Source organism: Pipistrellus hanaki, assembly GCF_964339955.1.
Source record: "Pipistrellus hanaki genome assembly, chromosome: 15".
Classification (NCBI taxonomy): domain Eukaryota; kingdom Metazoa; phylum Chordata; class Mammalia; order Chiroptera; family Vespertilionidae; genus Pipistrellus; species Pipistrellus hanaki.
The window spans coordinates 11,990,154-12,008,481 of record NC_140517.1 but is presented as its reverse complement, the minus strand read 5'-3'; the positions used below and the strand labels follow the sequence as shown (position 1 = coordinate 12,008,481).

The window sequence follows — 18,328 nt, the reverse complement described above, 5'->3', positions numbered from 1 at the left end:
AGAGGAATAGAAACATCAATGATGAGAGAGAAGCATTGATCGGCTGCCTCCTGCACGCCCCCTACTGGAGATCGGGCCTGCAGCCTTTGACCAGAATCGAGCCCAGGACCCTGCTCTATCCACTGAGCCAAATCAGCTAGGGCATGAAGAGATGTTTTTCAAATAAAGTGACCTTGAAAATGCAGTTTCTCTTCCACTGTGTGCACCACAGGAAAAAAAACAAAAAACACAAAGTTCTAGAGAAGTCATTTGAATATAAAGCTTCTTTCTCCATGGTTAGACTGAGTTAATCTATCATTTGTCTTGCCTGGGATTGAGGTGCAATCAAATAAAACAAGTTTGACAATGATTTAACAAAATTCTTTAATAAAATTTATAAAAATGAATATTTAGGTATACGTTTTATCAGCTTGAATTGTTTTTCCATCCCCAAAGAAAATAGAAATTATCAGCACCCGCACACATATCCACTCAAAACTATAGTGACTGTCTATTCAGACTACATTAGAGTTCAAATGCTTAAAAAATCAAGACAATTCCAAGAAGTGGTTGCAGTGATTACTTTTTTCCTTCGAAAAGCAGTTGATGGACAGTAAGCAATTTTCTGTGATTGTCAAAAGTTTTTGATAGTCGCATCTCAACGAAAAGAATATCCAAATCAAGGTTCTCCTTAACCCCCACGAAAAAAACTGGAGTTCCTAATACTCTGTTTTCTCAGATTTGGGGGCAAATGTATCCAGATCAGCCAGTACTTCCTGTGGATATCAACAGAAGCAAGCACTTGGGGATTCTAGGGACCGTGGTCTTGAGATCCGGGTAGGAAACACATGTTGAGAGCCTCCCATTTTTTCCAGAATTTTCAGGGCTAGAGGTAAAGCCATCTCAACCACTCTCAGCCTCAGTTCGCTGAATTGCCAGGCTCAGCGACAATTTCTCCTGCCATCTCCATGCAATTTCTCCTGCCTTCTCAAAACACCTCCATGTTTTCCATCAGCTGTGAAAAGCCATCTTCTCTCTTTGGCTGCAACGCGTTCGGCACTGTTCTGAGTCTCGAAATACGTCAGTCTTTTTTTACGTTTTTGTGATCAACTTTAAAAGTTAAGTGGCTCCTGAAAACTCATCACTGACTCTGACCAAAGCCCCTTGTTTAGGACCAAAGTACCCCCATCAGGACATTCACATCACAAACATTCTGACTCAGAACAAGCAAAGGGGTAGATGTCCATTTCAAGTGACACACTTAGGAGATGAAAAAAAGAAAACCGTTGAAGGTCTTAAGAGTATACAATACCCAGTCCCAATATGGCCAGGCTAAGACACAGCCTCTTACCCTAAAAGGGCCCAATAGCTTCTGCCTCACAGAAGTCCTGTCTGGGGTAAAGTAAATTGAGGAGTGAGAGTGGAGACTGGAACATGGGACACCCATGCGGTGATAGGATAAAAAAATTAAAAATTAAATTTTATGTATATACACAAAACAACAGGGCATTCAACCCCTCCCCTTCCTTTTAAAAAAATGAGACAACACCCTTTAAAAAATCTGCAAGCTTGTAAAGAGTGACAAGAGAAAGAAAAGACTCAAGGACTAAGTCAAAATCTTTCTAACACACAGATTAGATCTACAAAGTGGAAATCATAACTATCCTAACGGCATCACTGATCAATATCTCTTCCCCAGGTATTCATCTCACATACGGGGAGCTGAAAGACCTCCAGAAGAATTATTCCTACATTTCCCAGCACACAAGCATAGGGACCTGGAGTCCCCTAATCATCCACGCCACCTCCATACATATCCGCCAGCTTCTTGAAGCGATTGCCCCAATCGTTCAGGTAGTCATAGTCCTGGTCTTGGTCTGACTCCGAGGAGTTCAGGGAGCTCAGACTAGCAGCTTCGGAACCATTTCCTTCGTAGTCAAACACGAGCAGAGAGTCGTAAGGGGGAGCTGTGGGGTCGCTGTCGGCCGCCTTCAAATTCTAAAGAAGAAGGAAGAAAACAGGATCTCTCAGGGAAAGGAGCCACGCACCTGACATCTTGGGCCAAGATGCCTTCTCTTAGTGCCTCAGGCAAAGTGGACCGCAGGGCAACGCAACCACCGCCCTGCAGAACCCCGGGAGCAATCAACACCAACGCGGTGAATTTCTACCAACTGCCCCCCAAGATGGACATGATACCTTGTTAATGAAAAGAAAGTTAAGGGAAAATATGCAGAATATCTTTCCCCCTAAAAATGAAAATGGTATTTATAAACCAAATGAGATCTACTCTGTATCTCTTTCATGCCATTTCTAATTCTATTCAATCTTTTCAAGGGATTCTTGCTGTTGTCAGACGGGCTTCGCAATTCACTAAGGTCCATTCGAAATGACATTATTTCTGAAATTCAGGTGAGACACACAACAATAGGGCTCAGGGGTCATGAAAGATGACAATGTGGCAAAGGAAAGCATCTAGACTCTGAACTTTGGACACAAACGCTCCTTTCAAGTTTAGAGATGAGCTGTGCCTTGGCTTTCGACTTTGCTTACTTACTTCATCAATAAAGTTTCCAATTTCATCGGGATTGGCAGGGCGGGGGCGATACTGGGGCATGCTCAGGAGGGTTGGCGCCACATCATTGCGAGTCACTTCCGGCCGGGCATCCAGGCCCCTGTGCAGCTGGCTCAGGTCAAAGTCCTTTGGAGAAGAAGGTGAAAGTATTAGCAAAGAGTAAGCCAGAAACAGGCTTCTGTTTGGTTTATAGGTTATGGTACTGGATAATGCCTTCACTGTCCACTATGCATTTACAAGCATGTGCCAGTGTAAGCCGAAATGGTAGTTTTCAACCTAAGAGTCTCCAAATTAGCACTGGAAGGAACTATAGCACAAAAGGATTGCGAGAAGCACTTGTAGGTAGAGATGGAGAAGGTTGGATCTTATTAACTTCTCACAGGGCATGATTATTAGATTATTATTCAGCAAATATTCATGCCCTTCCCACCCTATCAGGACTCTGTAATGGGTCTGATGCTTCCCTTTCTAAAAACAGCAGACTTCTAAAACTTCTCTGGAAAACTCCAGGGCAAGGCAAGTTAAGACCACCTCCAAATCAGGACAAATAAAGAAAACCTAGCCCTAACTGGTTTGGCTCAGTGGATAGAGCATCAGCCTGCGTACTGAAAGGTCCCAGGTTCATTCTGGTCAAGGGCATGTATCTTGGTTGAGGGCACATCCCTCTCTCTTCCTCTTTGTAAAAAAAATCAATAAAAAATATATTTTTTTAAAAAAAGAAAAGAAAATCTAAAGATTTAATATCTACAAAAGGTAAAAAACAGTTTAGTGTAGCTAAAATAATTCAAGGGGGAAAATTATGAAGTCAGATCAGTTGCCCCATGTCAAAGATAATTTGAATGAAGACTATCAATGAGGAAAGTAGGCTCTGGACTCAGACTACCTGGTTCTAATGCTTCCTAGCTGTGTGACTTTGGGTAAGTTGTTTAGCTGCTCTGTGCCTCTGTTCAGTAACTTGAGTGCAGAACAGTGCACATTCAATAAATGTCAGCAATGTTGTATTGATGACGGTGGCCAGTGGCAATGTCTATGTTCTTGAGCAAGGCTTTATTTTTATTTTTTTTAATATATTTTATTTATTTATTTAAAATATATTTTAATTAATTTTTCACAGAGAGGAAGGGAGAGGGATAGAGAGTTAGAAACATCAATGAGAGAGACATCGATCAGCTGCCTCCTGCACACACCCGCCCCGAGGATGTGCCCACAACCAAGGTACATGCCCTTGACCGGAATTGAACCCGGGACCCTTCAGTCCACAGGCCAACGCTCTTTCCACTGAGCCAAACCGGTTTTGGCATTGGGTCAGGCTTTAAATATTATATATATCTATATATCTATATATCTATATATATATATATATACACACACACACACACACACACACACACACAAAGTGACACAGAGCTATCTCAAATGTCTGCCCTCTAACCATTGTTTCTTCCAAATAAATGGCCACTGAGATGTTTACCACGGTTTTTAAAACCCACCTGGTCCTCTTCTCCACCTCCTTCTTCGTCGTAGTAATACACGTTGTCCCGGGTGTCATCTTCCGGGGGCAGTAAGGGCTCTTTGACCACCCGTTTCCTCCGGACAAACAGCAGAAGCAGCAGAATCAGGACTGTAAGGGGAAGACAGAGGTCAAGAAGGCCATAAGCAGTAATGGTCAGAGCACACTGCCTTGCGTACCAGACGGAGGGCTGTTAAGACAACCCATGTGGGGATGCTCACCTCCCTGCAGGTAACAATATGCATTACAACATACCGGACAATATGTGAACTCAAGTGCGGTCTTGAATTCACAACTGGATCTGAAACCAATCGGTTGTTTTCCAAAATATGAGGGAAAGTGCTCCACGCGGTGGGAATGGTACCAGTAACGGCCATGTGTGGTGTGATTCAGGAAGGGGAGGTCAGCGTGGCTGTAGCAGGATGAGTGAGGGGAAAGAAGCGCTGAGGAGAGCAGAGGGGTAGCCAGGACATGTGGACCACTGGAAGGACTTTGGTCCTGAGCGAACTGATGCCACTGAAATTTTGAGAACAGGGTCGGGCCTAAATGTGATTTGATGCATGCATGTTATTGTTAATCAATTATAGGGTGGGGGCATAGACTATTAAAAACCTCCTAAGATAAAATCATGTAAGCAAGCTTTTAAAGCTGTTTAATTTCCAGGGTTTTCATCTGCTCTTGGGATAATTCTAAGACATACAATTAACATTTAATGTTTTAAAAATATCAAATTATTTACTATAAATGAAGAAATTATACAGGGTGCCCCCCAAAAATGTATAGACACTTAACAGCTGACAGCTCAGACGTAGAAGATACTGAGTCACAGCAAGATTCAAAGCCACAAGATAGGCTTTTGCAAGAAAGCACATTGTTCCAAAGGTTTGGAGGCGAAAGACCCTGAACTATTTACAAGAGGAAGATAGTCCACCCACTGCTCCAGGCATACAGAAAATTTGGAAACAAACATGGGTTTGTTCTCATAATAATTCAGATGGAGACTATATGGCAGGAAAACTAGCTGCTTATGGGTATAAAATCAATTATAGTGTTTTATAGAATGGAAGATTGCTGCTATCTTTGTTCTTGTTAAAACAAGAAGATCCCCTGGGAGAAATACCAGATTCTGTCCTGGCCGGGCAGCTCAGCTGGGTAGAGCATCATCCCGGTATACCAAGGTTGTGGCTTCGATCCTTGGTCAGAACACATACAAGAAGCAACTCTACAAGAAGGTTACTACCTGAGGTTCTGTACTACCCTGAGAAGCACTATCCTGAGGGACTGAGCACATACAAGAATGTAGAAATAAGTGAGACAACAAACCGAGTTTTTTGAAACTATAAAAACATCTGTGTCAACCCTAGGCAGATCAGGGAGTTATCAGTTTTAAACACTACAGCAGAAACTGCCAGATTTTTCCCAGTATCTTTTTTTCTCCTTCATTCTTTCAGTCATTGATACTCACTGTTCACCCCACACTCCACCCTGCCCTCCGCTAAGATTTAATCGGGCACATGGTCACCCAATTAAAGTGGGGACTTCCAGAGGTGGCTGTGTGTGGGCCAAGGGGGTGGGAGTGAAGGGATATGTGCAATTTCCAGATGTGTCCCTTCCCTTTCCTCGATCATCCCTCCTCTAGGACGGAATGCGCAGGAGATGAGCTGGTTGGCTCTGACCATGCTGATGAGGACAGCATCCCAAGGCCTTGCTGCCCTGAGTGGTTCTAAGAACCCGCAATGTCCAGCATCACGTGGGAGCTGGTTGGAAATGCTGAATCCGAGGCCCCACCCCAAACCGACTGGATCAAAACTGTGACATTACAAAGAGACACAGATAAACAAAGAGGTGCAGGCAATTGTCTGCCCATGAGCTTGAGAAGTACTGCCCTGACGGATTGAACGAACAATAAAACAGAAAGGGGTGGGCCCCCAGTTGACTTAACTCATTGTGGACCAGTAGACTTACTGCTAGCTTTACCCGGCAGCCAGGTTAAGTTTCTATTGAACGAGTACAAAAAGCGTTTTACGTAATAAATGTTAAAAGCACACTTTAAGCCAAAACTGGTTTGGCTCAGTGGTAGAGCGTCGGTCTGCGGACTGAAAGGTCCCAGGTTCAATTCTGGTCAAGGGCACATCCCCGGTAGGGGGTGTGCAAGAGGCAGCTGGTCGATGTTTCTCTCTCATCGACGTTTCTAACTCTCTCTCCCTCTCCCTTCCTATCTGTAAAAAATCAATAAAATATATTAAAAAAAAAAAAAAAGCACGCTTTAAAATTAAATACCCATTGCAGTTTGAAGTTATTTATTACATGTTCTTATAAGCTAATACCTACTATACAGAATTCTCGTGACTGGCCACAAGCCTTAAAACAGCAGACACAAGAATTCTCCTGATCCGTCCGCAATGTATTAGTACAACGAGTGTGGCTCTCCAGTCTTGGACATCTGAAATGTTCAGCAGGGGATAAACCTCTCCCATGTTAGAAATCAAAGGACACGCGCCAGCTGTACTTACTTAGCAAAGCCAGGATGCCTCCGAGAATCCCCAGGATGGCCGGAAGCTGCAGTCCACCTTCGACAATGGCGGCGTTCCTCTTGCAGCTGCTGACGGCCCCTTCGCAGTCACACACGTACACTTCTAAGGTGGTCACCTGGTCTTTGTTCTGGTTATCCTCGAGCCTGAGGTTTATTTTGTAGTCGCCCAACTCTAAGGTTTTCTTTGGCTTCAAAGTGATAGATTCACGCCCTAGAGGAAGCAACAGAAATAAACGATGGGCCGAAACCGGTTTGGCTCAGTGGATAGAGCATCGGTCTGCGGACTGAAAGGTCCCGGGTTCGATTCCGGTCAAGGGCATGTACCTTGGTTGCGGGCGCATCCCCAGTAGGGGGTGTGCAAGAGGCAGCTGGTCGATGTTTCTCTCTCATCGACGTTTCTAGCTCTCTATCTCTCTCCCTTCCTGTCTGTAAAATATCAATAAAATATATATTTAAAAAAAAAAAAAAAAGAAAAAGAAATAAACGATGGGAAATCAGGAGAGAGAAAAATTGGTTTACTGTCGAATAAGATTATCAGGGAACTAAAGATGTCCCAAAGCTGCCTGGATTGGAGTTTACGGAGCAGTATGTTCCAGAGTCAACCAGCTGGGAAAAGGGACGCTTGGTGGAAGCCTCAAATGCAGAGAGAATGAAGGAAACAAGCATCGCATGAAAGGGGTGACATCTGCAAGTTAAGAAGGGAATTTCAGAAGGGGGAGGTGGGGGAGAGGACGACGGGGGGCAGCACGGAAGTCAGAGCAAAGTTTCCAAAATGAGATGCTAAGTTCCCACCTGGGTCATTGTACTCAATGGTCCAGTTGACACTGGCCCCGTGCGTCAGCTCTGCTATGAAAGGCGACGTGTTGGGGGGAAGATCTGGATCAACGATGTTGATGACGTGAGGCTGTGGGTCCCTCTGGCAGAATTCCAAAGTTCGAGGTTCGGGCACAGGGGCGTTGTCGTTCACGTCGGAGAGGACCAGGAGAAGCGTCCCCGTCCCAGTAGCAGGTGGAGAACCTAAGAAGACACACATAGGATATACCACAGCTCGGGGACATGGATGAATCCCTACTGCCTCCCATAGACTGGACCCAAAGCTTGTCCTGGCTCTTCAGGGGTCACCTGCCCACAGAGCCTCCTAACCTGCATCTTCACTCCTGGTTGGGCAGGTCTCTGAGATGCTAATTCCACATGTTTATAATTATTCAAGTTACTAGAGGCCCAGTGCATGAATTCGTGCACAGGTGGGGGCCGATCGGGCTGGGCCGGCTGTGGGGAGGAGCCACGGGCAGTAGATAGGCCAACCACGCTCTCTGGTCAAACTCCTGGTTGAACTCCCAGTCAATATCCTGGTAGAGGGGTCAATTTGCATATTAGCCTTTTATTATATGGGATTCCTCATACCAAGAGCACCCTTCTTCCTCCTCTTCACCTATCTTTATTCATTCATTAAATTTCCACCCCTCTAAGTAGTCTGCATTGCCCCCACCAGTTCTCCTTTTTTCTGAACTTCTATGGCTTTAAGGTGATTAGCAAAGGGTTGAGCCTTGTAAAATAGCTCCAAGTAGATTTTCAAAATAGATTTGGAAGCTCATAAACACTTCTTTAAAAAAAAAAATTATTTTATTTTATTAAGTTTTAGAGAGAGAGGAACGGAAAGGTAGAGAGAGAGAAAGAGAGAGAAGCATGGATGTGAGAGAGCAACATCCATCAGCTACCTCCTGCACGCCCCCTACCAGGAATAGAGCATACAACCTGGGCATGTGCCCCCACCAAAATTGAACCAGCAACCTTTTGGTGCACGGGTCGATGCCTGAGCTATACACCAGCCAGGTCATACACACTTGTGTTTGCACTTCTTTTACATCCTGATACAGTGGCTAGCATATGGTAGTAAAAAAAGTAGATACTCAAGGAATCATCATCATCATCATCAGTACGAGTATATTATAGGGGGTGGAGAATAAAACCCAGAGAACTATATCTCAAACCTGTAAATAGTTATATGTGGGTGGCAAGACTGTAGTGATTATTTTTCTTTTGACCATTTTTTTTAGTGGAAAAAAACAATAACCACATAACATAAAATTTACCACCTTTTTAAGTGAACAGTCCAACCTTGCTGTGAAACAGCTTTGCAGAACTTTCTCACCTTGCAAAACTGAAACTCTGTGTCCATTCCCCATTTCCCCTCCAGTTCCTACCCTGTTTCCCGAAAATAAGACAGTGTCTTATATTAATTTTTGCTCCCAAAGATGTGCTAGGTCTTATTTTCAGGAGATGTCTTATTTTTCCATGCGCTAGATCTTATTTTCGGAGGATGTCTTATTTTCGGGGAAGCACGGTAGTAACCTCCACTCTACCTCCTCTTTCTATGAACTTGACTTTAATCTTCATGTTAGTGGAATCATATAGCATTTGTCTTTGTGTGACTGGCTTATTTCAATTAGCATAACATTGTCACTATCCATCCATGTCATAATAGGTGACGGATTTCCTTCCTCTTTAAGGTTAAATATCCCATTATGTGTACAATATATTCCATTATGTGTGTTATTCTTTCATCCATGGATAGATTATTTTTTTTATCATGTGAATTTTCTTGTTTTAACAATGAGAATGTATCACATTTTTTTTAAAGAAAATTTTTTCTAATGAGCTAGTAGATTTTCTGATGAAACTTCATTCTTCTCGTAGACCTACACTGAGAACTATTGAGTCAAGCACAAAGTAGCACTTTAAGGAATCAACTTGAATGAACACATTCTGGCCAAATCAGGAAAACAGCTATGCTCATCCCTTCATAGGCTGTCTAGGAGTGCTTCTAGACTACAAAAGCAACATAGACGGTATGGCCTACAAACCCTAAAGGTATTTCCTGCCTGGCTTTTGCAGAGAGCTTGTTGGCCTTTGGTTTAGATACCATTCCCTCCACTCACCACAGGCCAGGCCAGGCAATTCCCACGCAGCCAGAGACAACTGGCCAGAGTGGGACTGCAGCTGAAGCAACGGGTTGGCTTTCTCTTCATGCAAAAGCATTCTGTGCCCTAGCCAGGTTTGCTCAGACTGCGGACCAAAGGGTCCTGGGTTCAGTTCCAGTCGAGGGCACCGACGTTGGTTGCAGGCTCCTCCCCAGCCCGGACCCTGGTTGGGGCTCATACAGGAGGCAACCAATTGATGTGTTTCTCTCACATCGGATGTTTGTGTCTTTCCCTCTCTCTCAATCTCCCTAAAATTCAATTGAAAAATATTCTCGGGTGAGGGTTATATAGGATGATCCTGCGAATAAAGGATTCTGTGAATACAGCCAGGGCCGTATTTGCCTTGCCCTCGGCTTTCTAGATTATCAAGTCTGGAATTACTACTTCAAGAGGTTGAGAAATGAGAAAGGGGAAAAGAACTTAATCACAGCCGAGACCGGTTTGGCTCAATGGATAGAGCGTCGGCTTGGGGACTGAAGGGTCCCGGGTTCGATTCCGGTCAAGGGCATGTACCTTGGTTGCGGGCATATCCCCAGTAGGGGGTGTGCAAGAGGCAGCTGATCGATGACTCTCTCTCATCGATGTTTCTAGCTCTCTCTCTCTCTCTCTCTTCCTTCTTCTCTGTACAAAATCAATAAAATATATTTTTTTAAAAAAGAATTTAATCACAGAAAGCTGGTGGGTCTCTTTAAAAGTAATTCTTCAGGTTTGATTTTGGTCCAGGGCACATGCCTGTGTTGTGGGCTCAATCCCCAGTAGGGGTGTGTGGGAGGTGGCCGATCAATAATTCTCTCTCATCATTAATATTTCTATATCTCTCTCCTCCCATCCTCTCTAAAATCAATAACAATATATATATATATTTTTAATAAAAGTAATTCTGCTTCTGAGTATTTACTTCAGTGAAGATAGATACAGGGATGTTTACTTGTCACTCATGTAAATAGTGAGGAAGTGAAAACAACTTCCATGGTCTTTTAATGAGAAAATGATTAAATTATGCTGTATCCAGATAACATCATTTGATTGAAAAGAGGTACAGGCACATCTTGTTGTGTTTCTGTGCTTCGCTTTTAAAAAATACTTTTATTGATTTCAGAAGGAAGGGAGAGGGAGAGAGAAATGGAAACATCAATGATGAGAGGGAATCAGTGATCAGACGCCTCCTTCACACCCAACACTGGGGATCAAGCCTGCAACCTGGCCATGTGCCCTGACTGGGAATCGAACTGTAACGTCCTGGTTCATAGGTTGACGTTCAACCACTGAGCCACACTGGCTGGGCAATAAAAAATATATATATTTTGTAAAAATACACTTAACTAATAATGAGGTGTCATGACACCAATAAAAATAACGACAGTCTTCATGGAGCATGTACTATGTAGCGGGCACTCTTCTGGACACTTTTTACCTACATTAACTCATTAAATTCTGATGGGATGCTAATTTTATTTTGTCAGATAAAGGAACTGAGGGACATAAAGATTAGGTAATAAGTTCAAGGTCACACCTGCATTGAGCTTTAGCCCTAGGATTTAAGTCCAGACAGCCTGGCTGGTGTGGAGAAGGAGGATAGAGAAGTGGCGAAAAGGAACTTCTGCTTGACTGAAATTATTTGCATTTTTGACAAGGAGAATGCTTTCTGACGATGAGAATGCTTTTGTTAAAGAAAAAGAATGAACTGCCGAGACCGGTTTGGTTCAATGGATAGAGCATCGGCTTGGGGACTGAAAGGTCTCGGGTTTGATTCCGGTCAAGGGCATGTACCTTGGTTTCGGGCATATCCCCAGTAGGGGGTGTGCAAGAGGCAGCTGGTCGATGACTCTCTCTCTCATCGATGTTTCTGGCTCTCTATCTCTCTCCCTTCCTCTCTGTACAAAATCAATAAAATATATTAAAAAAAAAAAAAAAAATGAACTCATGCTTCCAAAAGAAGGGTGGGGGGCAAGGAAGTGAGCTAGGCGAGGCAGCAAAGCCAGAGAGGGAGGGTGGCCTTACCGTTGTCTACAGCTATAATGAGGGCCGTGTATGTGTTGTTCTTCACGTGCTCCGTGTCCTCTCTGTCCATCTCAGCCCGAGTGGAAATGACACCGGTTTCCGGATTAACCTCCAGCCAGTTGGCAGCATCCCGCCAGATCCGATACCTGGAAAGGCACAAGCTCTGGCTTAGAATTCTAAAGTTCCTCTTTGTTGGTCAGTTCCAACTTCTCTACAATTTTGACTTCCACCTTTTCTTTAAAATATCATACCCTATACAAAAGTTGCCAAGAAAAGTGTGATAAGCATCCAGGTACCCTTCACCTAGATTCACCCGTTGTTAATATTTTGCTATATACAAAAGCTGACACACATTTACATTACGTCTTGTTTTGCTGAACTCACAAGAATACATTGCAGGTATGATGTTCCTTAACACACTGAAATATTTATGAGTGATCATCTCCAAAGAACAAAGACATTCTCTTATATAACCAACAATGTAATTGTCAATTTCAGAAAAATATAACCTTTGATAAAATACTATTAATAAAAATATGGTACACATTCAAATTGTCAATTTCCCCCAAATGGTCCTCATACTACACAGGTGATGGATGGTGTGTCCTCGGTGCATCTCATTAGGAGGTACATGGCGTCTGTTTGTCCTTTTATTGATGTTCCCTTTGATCACTTGGATAAAGGAGGGGCTAACAGGCTTCTTCACAGTAAAGGCAAATGTTTCCTCTTTGCAATTATATTATACTCTGCAGGCAGATAATCTGAGAATATCCTGTTCAACTAACTTTCCTCCCATAGATTTAGCAACTGTGGATAATTCTTGCCTGAATAATGAGTTCTATGATCCTTATGTATTTTTCAAAGCAAACTCTTTCAGAGTTTGGCATCACTCAGCACCCCCGCCATTAGCACTTGGAGATTTGGTGACTTGGGGATGGGCTGCTATAGTGGCATTAAAAATATATATATATTTAAAAAAAAAAAAAAAAAAAAAAAAATATATATATATATATATATATATATATATATATATATATATATATATAATTGATTTCAGAGAGGAAGGGAGAGAGAAAGAGAAACATCGATCAGAGAGGATCACTGATTGGTTGTCTCCTGCATGCCCTCTACTGGGGACTGAGCCCACAACCCAGGCATGTGCCCTGACCGGGAATCGAACCACGATCTCTTGGTTCATAGGTTGATGTTCAACCACTGAGTCAAGCTGGACGGGCTATAGTGGCATTTAATGGTAGGTGTGAAACAGGCTAAAACTTCTTATGGTCATGCAGAGCAAAAAAAACATGCCTTATTCAAAATGTCAAGTGAGTTCTTTCCATCATCTTTCCATGCCTCCATAAGGGTGCACATGAATATTCTGGCTGATTCTCAAAAATCAGCAATGCCAAAAGGAGAGGACCTATACTTCATAGGCAAATGTGAAATTATCGATGCTCACAGAGCTGGGGAAATTGCTGTGAACCTCATAGGCAGTTCAAACAAGTGCAGCGTAATCAGCCCCCGATTTGATAAGCAACACAAAGATCCTGCTCCCCTCCCATCAGTTCTGTTTCATTGTGCTGACAACTCCAGCAGGCACTGCACCATGAAGAAGCAAGACAAAACACACAGGAGGGAGAATCTGGGCTTCTTTTTTTAGGGATGCAATACATACATGCAAATAAAATGCCTCAATGCGTTACAACAATTACAAAAAAAAAGGGGGGGGGGGCCAAAAACCAAGAGAACACTGTTAAGCAACACCTATTAGGAGTACAAAAGCCAATCTATCAGAGGACACAAAGGCGTGAAAAACAGAGAAATAGTGCTCAGTTATTCATTGGGGTCGTGGAAAGACACAGAAAAGCAAGCAAAGAAACCTGGGAGGTAAGAGCCATGGATACCTATGGGCTCATCCCCACTTCCTTAGACGTGCAAAGCAATGAACTCCACAGAGCGGTCTTGATCCAGGGGTAAGGGCCGCTAACACAAACTATCAAGGCTTGACCCCTGACCCAAGGGAGACTTTGATCTACCTATTTCACTATTGCAAGCTAAGGTTACAACCCTGGAACAACGTTATCTTTTTTACTATCCTTTTGAAGTTTGATTAAAAATGCATCTTTTTTTTTTTTTTTTTTTTTTTTTTTTTGGCATGGCTCAGTGGCTGAGCATTGAACTGTGAACCAGGAGGTCACGGTTCAATTCCCAGTCAGGGCACATGCCTGGGTTGCAGGCTCCATCCCCGATGGGGGGCGAGCAGGATGGTAGCCAATCAATGATTCTCTTTCTTTAAAAAAAAAAAAAAAAAAAAAGTAAATTCTTTGTTTAAAGTATTACAAATGACTCTTTCCCCCCCCCTGACCTCTCCCCAGTCACCCCCACGCCCCAGCACATGCTGTTGAATCCCACCAAGGGGCACATCAAGGCGAGTTGTCACTGCTTTTTTAGTAAATGTTAAAATTAATCAAAGAGGTGGGTGTTATCAGCCTGGGTTCCCATCGTCCTTGAGCTAATGATGCTCCCGGCCACTAAGGTCACTGACCGGACCCTCCACACAGCTCATCCTGTGCAAGGCGCACACGGTTTAATGGTATGTACCAGCCCTCTCATTCAGGATAGAAGTAACACTTCCGGAAAAACCTCAGAAGTTGAAGTCACACTTAAGCTCTTTCCGTCTGCTTCTTTTAAGTTTCATAAGTCACATGCCTGGAGGCTAAAACACCATCCACAACAATATCGCACTCAATTACCAAAAAGACTGGACTCTCCTCTGGATTTTTAATTTTTAAAATAAATTTTTAAAATTTATTTTTAATTTATTTTTCAAATATATTTTTATTGATTTCAGAGGAGAAGAGAGAGGTCAATGATGAGAGAGAATCATTGATTGGCTGCCTCCTGCATGTTCCACACTGGAGATTGAGCCTGCAGCCTAGGCATGTGCCCTTGACTGGGAATTGAACTGTGACCTCCTGGTTCATAGGTCGACACAACCACTGAACCATGCTGGCTGGGCTTGCATAACATTTTTATAAATAGTTCAGAGGTCCTTGCCAAAACCGGTTTGGCTCAATGGTAGAGCATCGGTCTGCGGACTGGAAGGTCCCAGGTTTGATTCCGGTCAAGGGCATGTACATCGGTTGGGGGCACATCCCCAATAGGGGGTGTGCAAGAGGCAGCTGGTCGATGGTTCTCATTCATCAACGTTTCTAGCTCTCTATCTCTCTCCCTTCCTCTCTGTAAAAAATCAATAAAATATATATTTTTTAAAAATAGTTCAGAGGTCCTGACAGATTCCTCTAACGTAGGTATTAACAAGTAGAAATCTAGCTCTCTGAGAAGAGGAAGTGAGTACAACAGAGGAGAGGCCTCCATTACCCCTGGAAACCACACTTACAAGACACATGTTTGTCATGTTTGGGCTTGTGCTGTAATAGTTTTTCCTGGTCAAACCCAGCTCTCAAAAGCCTAGAACACTGTTGCTGTTGGTTTGTGCGTCTTTTCAGTATCTGCTGCTGTAATTTACACCAAAGAGGTGCTTTCAAGTTTAAAGAGGACAACAAACTACTTATAGGCAATACCACGCATGTACATTAAAACCACATTCCTACTATACTACGTGAACTGGAAGAGAGGAAGCACAGTAATCCTAGAATGGCTAGCTATAAAGGGAAGGGGGAAAGGTGTGGGGAATGGAGGGAAAAAGGAAATTTAAAAAAAATTAAGAGAAGGGTCTTGCACAGACCAATGATGATAACATGTTATAAATTAAGTACTTTATATACATACATCCAGTTGGTTCCAAGTCAATTGAAAAACCCACACTTACGTTATTCTCTGGTCCATGAACTTGTCCGGATCCTGGGCGGTGTAAGATGTGATTTCCTGTCCCACTGGGAAGTCTTCGGACACCTCCAGTCTCTTTTGGGGAGGCATGAAGATGGGGGCCTCGTTCACATCCATCACATCCACGGTGACGGTGGCTGTGGAAGTAGACAGAGCGACTTCAAAGTCAATCTCATTCTTCACTGACACGTAGAGAATGTACTGCTGCTTGGTCTCAAAATCTAAGCCCTAAAAAAAAAAAAAAAAAAAAAAAAAGTTTTAAAAAATGTTATATTAGTAGAAAAACAACAACAATAACACTTAACTATTGCTTTTGGTTAGCAACGTACCAGTGATCCTCAACTCTGGCTGCATTCGAGTTGGGGACACACACACACACACACACACACACACACACAAGCACACCTGTCCCTCCTCCCCCGAAGGAGAAGAAAGATGAACTCATGAAATCTCAAACAGCAAGCTTCAGTTAACACTAGCACGTTAACTCAAGAGGAGTGAGAACGCTCATATCCTGTCTGACATGCTGTCTATGTGATAGCAGATGGACTGAAGATGCTGTGTGACTTGGGGAACTTAACCTGTTTCTACACCTAAGAAAGCAGGGAAAGGAACTACCTCACCTTTAATAATTTTAAAAATCACTCATGCTCAGCCAGCATGGCTCAGTGGTTGAGTGTCGACCCATGCACCAAGAGATTGCCTGTTCAATTCCCGGTCAGGGAACATGCCCAGGTTGGGGGCTGGATCCCAGAGAGAGGCACGTGGGAGGCAGCCAGTCGATGTTGATGTTTCTCTCTCATCGATGTTTCTCTCTCTCTCTCCCCCTTTCCCTTCTTCTTTTTCTAAAATCAACTTAAAAAAAAAAAATCACTCCACTTCTTATTTTCAAGTTCCCAAGACATCTTTCAATCACAATCATATCTGACCCACTTGTAAAATAATTCAGGAAAATAGCAGGGACCAATAGCCCATTTTTGCTCTCATCTGCAAAATGGATATGGACGGCAGGCAAATGCCTCAAGGAAAGAGCCTATCGACACGGATGGTACTTCCTCTTCAATTTTAGGATGCTGGGTAGCAGCTTCCCGACTTCTCACAGGAGCCTGAAGAGTCACTGCAAATCCCAAATGGCCCACAGAAACTGGGAAAGCCAGCCACTTCTACCCCCTGAATATCATGCTAATTAATTTACTGAGAGGACAACAGGGACCAGGGAGTCGGCAGCTAGCTGGGCTGTCCGTTTCGGCATCTTGCCAAGCACCATACAAACCTTCTTGGTTTTCAAGATGCCATCGTTGGTTTCTGGGTCTGTTTGGACAACAAATTGGTCCTGGCCATTTAATACAGTGTACTCGGCCTTCCACGCCGGGGTTCCGGGGAGGTCAGCATCAGTCACTTTGAGTGTAGCGATCACGGCATCAGCCTCATTCTCATAAACATGCCCCTGGTACTGCAGAGCAAAGGAAAAGCGAGTCACCTATGACGTCCTGAGACACGATAGTGAAACCAGGTCTCAGGGGCTAAGGGAATGCTCAGAGGAAGTGGCCACCCAACCAGAAGAGCCCTTCTTTCCTGTCGGTGGGTCAGGTAGCTCTTGGGAGTACCTAAAGTAGCTTCCCAAGGCCCTGGCTATCCGGGCCTCTCCGCACACTCTGGCTCAGGTGTTGAGAATTCTAAAACTCGGGCAGTGACAACCTCCCCATGACAATATGCCTCTCGCTAAGGATCTTCCCCATCCCTCTCCGGAAGAGGAGAAGAGGAAACACAAGAGAAGCGCCTGGTGCAGAGTCCCAATTCCTACTTCATGGATGTCAAATGCCCAGGATGCTATTGTATAAAATCACCGCCGTCTTTAGCCACGCACAAACGGTAGTTTTGTGTGTTGGTTGCTCCACTGATCTCTGTTAGCCAACAGGAGGAAAAGCAAGGCTTACAGAAGGATGGATGCTCCTTCAGAAGCACTAAAAGCACCTCAAATCAAGATGAGTGGGAAACCATGCCAATAAACACATTTTGGATAAAAAAATAAATAAAAATAAATTTTAAAAAGGAATTCTAAAACTCTAGCCCTGACCAGTTTGGCTCAGTGGATAGAGCATCGGCCTGCAGACTAAAGGGTCCCAGGTTTGATTCCGGTCAAGGCATGTACCTTGGTTGCAGGCACATCCCCAGTAGGGGTAGTGCAGGAGGCAGCTGATTGATGTTTCTAACTCTCTATCCCTCTCCCTTCCTCTCTGTAAAAAAAAAAAAAAAATCAATAAAATTGGCAACTCTGCTAGTGGTTAGGGTAGGGACTCACAGGTTGAGAACTGCTAGGGACCCACAGGTTGAGAACTGCTACTGTCTGGTTTTCCTAAGACCATCAAAAAACCAGATATTTACATTATGATTCATTAACAGTAGCAAAATTACAGTTATGAAGTAGCAACAAAAATAATTTTATGGTGGGGAGTCACCACAACGTGAGGAACTGTATTAAAGGGTCACGGCATTAGAAAGGTTGAGAACCTGCCGAAACCAGTTTGGCTTGGTGGATAGAGTGTCAGCCTGCGGACTAAGGAGTCCCAGGTTCGATTCCAGTCAAGGGTGTGTACCTTGGTTGCGGCACATCCCCTGTGGAGGAGGTACAGGAGACAGCTAATTGATGTTTCTCTCTCACCAATGTTTCTAGCTCTCTATCCTCTCCTCTGTAAAAAATAAATTTTAAAAAGAGAATTCTAAAACTCTAGAATTTTTTTTTTTTTAAGAAAGATTGAGAACCATGGCTCTAAACTTAGTCTACAAGGTCCTGCAGGACCCACCTCATTTGGTTCTCTACCCTGTTTTGCAGTTCTTGCTATGACAGGGTGGACTATCCACCTCTGGGTTTTTTTGGACACAAGAGAAAATGTCAACCCTAT

The 18,328-nt window shown here is 43.5% G+C and overlaps 2 protein-coding genes across 2 annotated transcripts in view; one reads left to right on the top strand and one right to left on the bottom strand.

Moving 5' to 3' along the window:
- Positions 1–10,149, top strand: part of TMED6 (transmembrane p24 trafficking protein 6) — a 328,748-nt gene extending 318,599 nt beyond the window's left edge. The window contains exon 5 of the mRNA XM_084861164.1: positions 9,993–10,149. The gene's annotated coding sequence lies outside the window, so the exon portion shown is untranslated. The remainder of the gene's footprint in view (positions 1–9,992) is intronic.
- The window catches only part of CDH1 (cadherin 1), a 76,461-nt gene continuing 58,477 nt past the window's right edge, over positions 345–18,328 (bottom strand). The window contains exons 9-16 of the mRNA XM_084861019.1: positions 16,699–16,878; positions 15,409–15,653; positions 11,577–11,722; positions 7,387–7,611; positions 6,575–6,805; positions 4,042–4,172; positions 2,534–2,677; positions 345–1,977 (exon numbers count right to left, since the gene is read on the bottom strand). Coding sequence (XP_084717145.1) covers positions 1,768–1,977; positions 2,534–2,677; positions 4,042–4,172; positions 6,575–6,805; positions 7,387–7,611; positions 11,577–11,722; positions 15,409–15,653; positions 16,699–16,878 — 1,512 coding nt within the window. The 3' untranslated portion in view covers positions 345–1,767. The remainder of the gene's footprint in view (positions 1,978–2,533; positions 2,678–4,041; positions 4,173–6,574; positions 6,806–7,386; positions 7,612–11,576; positions 11,723–15,408; positions 15,654–16,698; positions 16,879–18,328) is intronic.